The 6,000-nt window shown below is 39.3% G+C and overlaps 1 protein-coding gene across 1 annotated transcript in view; it reads left to right on the top strand.

Annotated features, from left to right (window-relative positions):
• The first annotated feature begins 721 nt into the window (after nt 1–721).
• FRMD1 (FERM domain containing 1) overlaps nt 722–6,000 on the top strand; it is a 49,850-nt gene continuing 44,571 nt past the window's right edge. The window contains exon 1 of the mRNA XM_044675483.1: nt 722–817. Coding sequence (XP_044531418.1) covers nt 722–817 — 96 coding nt within the window. The remainder of the gene's footprint in view (nt 818–6,000) is intronic.

The following is a 6,000-nucleotide window of genomic DNA, read 5'->3' as shown; positions in this document are numbered from 1 at the left end:
GAAAGCTGGGGAGGGGGGTAATAAAAGGAGTGGAGGATGCCTTTCTGGTTTCCTGTTGTTGTTAGGTGTCTTAACTGGGTGATTCATTGGTCCGGTGTCTGTAGGGTATTCCAGCAAGTGCAGTCAGCTGCTACCTGCTGGCTTTTCACTCTTCTGAGCAATAAATGGCTTTGTGTCACTGGGAGTGTGATTTGTTTGTTTGCATTCTGATCTAGGTTTCACATATTAAGGCTATTTATAAACTTGAACCCTGCTCCCTGGGAAAGGGCCCGAAGTTCAAAACCCCTACATTTCCATAGTCTGACTAAGCCTGGAGCAAAAGATGGGGGGGAAATCATGCAAATGACTCCTCCTCGTGGTGGATGAATTTTTGAGAGGTATCATTTGTCCTCCCACGTGTGGTTGGTCTAATGTACCATTTCTACTAATCAAGGAAAGGGCTGACTAATGCGAGAATAATTTAACAATGATTTCAGTGAATGCAACCTTTGAAAGGACAGGGTTTATCTCTCCTCTTGGAATGAGGTGAAAAACATCCTGTGTTACATACAGGCTGTCCAGCTGCTCAGCAGTCCCACCCACCCCTTTCCCATTCCCATGAACTTGACACTGAAGTATTTTATCTCCTGGCAAGCAGGTGACATGGAGGGAGCCTGGCTTCACTCCTGAAGAGAGTTCTCAGTGGCGGAAGTGAGCTTGAAATGCTCCCCCCAGCTCTACCATGAACAAACAGTTACCTGAAAGCAAGATGACCCTGGAATATAGGAATGTCTGCATCCTGCTGCCCAACCGAGATCAACTCAGGTTAAGCATTGGGGTGAGTCTTCCCAGTTTCCTCTTCTTGGGTTTGTGGGACCTGAAATATGTTAAATAGACACCTGTTTGAATTCCTGCAGTCCAGGGAATGAGACAAAAGGGCAGAAAATGCTCATTCTCTTTGTAGTGCTGTAGGAAAAGCTAAGCACCTTGGTTAACTGACTTTTAGCTTATTTGGCAATAGCTTGAGTTCTCTTGCTGGTTACCCCTGTGAGACACACAGGATTAATGTGTTCTGATGTGCTCTTTGTACTGATCTATCTTTGAGTAAATTTTACCATTCCTTTCCTCTTTAAATGATTACATTTAAAAAATAGGGACTCTGGCTACTAGTCCTGACCTTGAGATGGGGTGATCATGGATCTGGAGGAATAGTTTTAATAGATCTCTTAACATTCTGGCTGATTCTATTTCGAGGAAATGATTGAATCTCTAAGAAATTTCCTTTGTACTCACCCTCTTTGAATCTTGATGTACGAATTTGGCATGGAGAGTAGTAGATGCCTGGCCAGTAGAAGGAGAAAGAAAATGGTACTGCATCGTGGAAAAGCCCTGGGGATTGTGTAACCTTGGATCCAATCTTGTCTATGCCATTAACTAGCTATACAATTGAACAATTAATCTCACCTCTCAAACTCCTTAACTCATCTATAAAATGAGAAAGTTAGCCTAGATCAGTGGTTCCCAAACTTTTTTGGCCTACCGCCCCCTTTCCAAAAAAAAAAATATTACTTAGCTTCCCCTGTCACATACTATCACCGCCCCCTTACAGTTATTCACCGCCCCCAAAAGCACCTGTGGCCATCACAGCTCTCCTGGATCACTGCAGCACCCACCAGGGGGTGGTGGCACCCATTTTGGGAATCACTGTCCCAGATGATCATCTAAGGTCCTTTCCAGCTTCAGGATTCTGTGAAGTTGTTGGATCAAGGCCAAAAGTAAGCATCTGGAGAGCCAAATTCAGTGACTCACAGTATTTCCCTGGAGAAAATATTGAATTTCTCCAGGTCTTAGTTTCCCTATCCTGCAAAAAAGAGAATTCAGTATAATCCAAGTGGGGAATCTTATATCTAGAAGTGGAAGGAGTCTCAGCAGTGACCTAGTCCAACTCTCATTTTTCAGAGGAGAAACCTGAAGTCCAGAGAATTTATTTATCTTGTCCAAAGTCACAGAGTTAGTAAGGATTTGAACTCAGGACTCCATGTCCAGTGATTCTCACTACACCATGATGTTGTGCTTCTGATTTGGGAGATGTATATTAAATATTTTCAAGGAATATGAAAAAAAATGATGAGACTACTCAGATGTAGAGAGCTATCTGAGAGTACCTGGAAATCGGTGAAAACTAATGCTCCTAGGAGAAGGCAGAGAGGATTTGGTCACACTTGATAACATACTGCTTAGTTTTGGGAACTATGATTATTCTCAGACTCTTAGCACTGGAAGAGAGTTCAGACTTTTAGGCTTTTTATTTCAGGACCTCCCAGGAGAGGCAATCAATCCCCTGCCTCCCAAAGCAGCCCTTTCTACTTTAATTGGTAGTTAGTATTTCTTTACATTATTTTCAAATTGGCCTCTTTCCAGGTTGTACTCACTACTTCTGGTTTTGTTTCATCTATAGCCATGTAGACCCTCACAGTCTTTCTCCTCCCCCGCCCCATACTTTTTTTTTTTACATAGTATTGGTTCCAAGACAGAAGAATGGTAAGGGCTAGGCAATGGGAGTTAAGTGACTTGCTGAGGGACACATAGCTGGGAAGTGTCTGAGGCCACATTTGAACCCAGCACATGAGTATAATGTGTTTTGAAAACTATAAAGCATGACCTAAAAGTACCTGCCTTTCAAATAGTATGATGGTGCCCCACTCCGCATGCTCACAGCTCTTATCTAGGCTAAACTCGTCCTCATGGCATAATTTGTGGGAACTTCCCCACACCTCTAGATCTTCATGAGCTTGCATGGAGAAAAATACATTTTTTTTCACTTTAAAATATTATTCTGGAAAGCTGTTCAAAAGCTTAATTAGATTACCAAAAGGGTTCATGACTGCAAATGTTTTCCCCCTATCCTTTAACTTTTTCTTTTCTTCTTCTCATCTTCCACATTATGGCTTGAAGCTTGTTCTTTTCTTTGGGATTGCTTTGTGTGTCTTTATGGACATTTGTCCTGGCACTCCAGAAAGGTGGTCTTTAAATCATAAGATCCAGCAGCTAAAACTGGGCATTTCTTTTTCTTCCTTACTGTTCTTCCTGATCTTCAAGCACCATCTGATTTCTCTTCCCATCCTTCCAATCAAGTAATCTTAGAATACCAAAAATCTCATTATTAGGATGTTGGTATAGCCTTTTAAAATTTTACTTGTATCTATAATCTTTGTTTTTGCATCACCTTCACATATGACTCCAGCCCATAACATACAAATTCATAGTTTCATGTACATCCCTTTTTGTTCATTGCCTCTAAAGATTTGTCCATGTTGATGCTTAGGTTCATAATGAAAATCAGAATTTACCAAAAAACAATATGTGAAATATTGCTAAGATCTACATGATCATTTACTGTATCATAGACAAGAGAACTGGCTTCAAAACCAGAAAGATCTGAGTTCCAGGTCCCTCCTCTGGCATGTATGTGATATGTGACCCCGAGCAGGTCAATTAAACCCCATCAAGGTTCTACATAACTCTGTAAAGACTATTTCACAGTGTGGTCCTTATATCCCTTGGGGGGTACCTGAGACCCTTTTGGGGGTTCTCAAGTTCAAAATTATTTTCATAATAATTTTAAGATGCTATTTTCCTGTTCTCCTTTTTCCCAACTGCCTTTTCCTTTGAAGTCAGTTTTCCTTAATATACTTCAACCCAAAGAACATATTGCAACAGATTGAATGCAGATGCAGATATGGGAATCCAGCTGTCTTCTATTAAGCCTGACATAAGAGAGATTTACAAAAATATCTAAAACAATGCTGCTCTTTTCACTATTATTTTTGTTTTGAAAATTGCAGTTATTTTTTCATAAGCATGCTATTTATGTTAATATGTGATGGGTTTATTATTCTTATTTTTAAACCAATTAAATATTTTAAATATCCATTTTAATTTTCAGCATAGTAGTGTAGCCTACATTCTAAAAGCTCTTTGGGGGGGTGTAAGAATATAAAACTTTAATGACTATAAAGGGGTCCTGAGACCAAAAAGTCTTAGGACTGATGCTCAAAATAAGTTGTGGAGAAGATTGCTGACCTGCATTAGAGTTTCCTCACCTGGAAATTCTCTAAATCAGTAGAGTCACAGGTCCAGTCCCCACTGCTACAACTAAAGGTAAATTCTTTTTTTTTTTTCAAGTTTCTTGAACAGGAAAAAAACCCCTAACATCATTCTTTTGAATCACAAAGGGTCATAAGTATTGATTAAAGGGGGTTTTATGGATTTACTTAGGGAGCTTTTTCATCATATATGAAATTGTTCTTCAGGGAAATATTTTCTAAGTTCCAATGGACAGATTTTTAAGAATATTTAGAGAAACATCACTATGCCAGTAAATAGAAAACTGTCCTCAGAGTTAGAGAGCCCTTTGATATATAGTGACTGTGGAACTGTGGGCAAATCACTTGGTCTCCCAGTGCCCAAAATTGGTGACTGGTCTGCCCTGGTAGAGAGGGTGGGTTCACTTTTGGGAATTTCCTATCAATAAAATTACAGATCTGTACCCTCTCCACAAAGCAACTTTTTGATCTTAACCCAAAGTTGGTGATTACCTATATTTCTTTTCTTTCTGACTATTGAAATATCAAAATTGGCTGTGTTTGAGTGATAGAGCTACCTTTTAGTTGTTTTTTTTTTGTTTTTTTTCCTTTCTTCTTCTTACTGCTTCTTCTCTATCTCTGCTACTCCCTTACCCCTCTTCGTTGTTTTCCTTTTATGCCCCACACTCGTCTTAAAATACCTATTTCTTTGGATTCAGAGTTTCTTGAACAGGAAAAAACACCCTAACATCATTCTTTTGAATCGCAAAGTGTCATAAGTATTGACATCAGTGAGATGTCACTGTCCCTTCTAATGGATGATACAACATCCAAGATGAATAGAGAATATAGGGTAGTAGAGTTTCCAATTATCAGTCAATAAGCATTTATTATTAAGCATCAACAGTATTTCCAGGCACTGGGGATACAAAGAGAACAAAAGTCCATGATTTCAAGGGGCTCACAGTTTAATAGTGGAGGCAACATTCGAACAAGCTGTGTATGAGATAAATAGGAGATGATTAACAGAGAAGGGAAGGTCACTAGCATTAAGGGCTTTTTTTAGAAAGTGGAATTTTAACTCTTACTTAAAGCAAGCCAGGAAGTATAGATGAGGAGAGAGAGCTTTTAGGTATGGGAGACATCCAGTGAAAATATCCAGAGTTGGGAAATAGAGTGTCTTGTTCAAAGAATAGCAAGGAGGCCAGTGGGATGGGGTAGGGCATGGGGTACTGGTCTGAGAAGACCAGAAAGGTACAGTAGGAACAGGTTGTAAAGAATCTTGAGTGTCAAATAGAGGCTTTTTGATCATGTAGGTAAAAGGGAACCGTTGAAGTTTATTGGGGTGATATAGTCATATCTTCACTGTAAGACTTTTAAATTTAATGGTGGAATGGACAGAGGATATCATACAGGAGACAACAGAAGCAAGCAGCTAGGTTTACAAAAACAGATTTGCACACTAAAGCAATTAATAAAGCATTCATATTTGCCCTGATGCCCACTTCACACCCCTACTCACTTGGAAGCATATCAGAGAGAAAAGATAAACATCTTAGCATCTATGCACCCCACATCCAGGTTTTCCTTACATTTACCAGGATTGTTGACTGGGACAAGCCACAGAATGGAGATTCCTAGCATAATTAACCTTTGCCATTTTAGCTGACTGACTTCATGTTTGCTTACCTAATGATTAAAAGCCAATACCTAACAGGACTTTAACATTATTGACCCAGTAAAGACCAAAAAAAGAAAAAAATGTTCATATTAAAACATTCCTCACACAGGTTAGTACTGGTTTCAGAAACCTCTTTTAAATAGTCCTATTGTTGGGGAAAAATTCAAGTTGTTTTTCAAACAAGGGCTTCTTAATTGTCACAGAAGAAACCCTCAGTATTTACCTCAACTCTGAACAATGATTCCCTTTCTAAGA

The sequence above is a fragment of the Gracilinanus agilis genome, chromosome 4 (genome assembly GCF_016433145.1).
Source record: "Gracilinanus agilis isolate LMUSP501 chromosome 4, AgileGrace, whole genome shotgun sequence".
Lineage (NCBI taxonomy): Eukaryota > Metazoa > Chordata > Mammalia > Didelphimorphia > Didelphidae > Gracilinanus > Gracilinanus agilis.
Note: the sequence above shows the minus strand (reverse complement) of the source record. Positions and strands in the feature narration are given on the sequence as shown.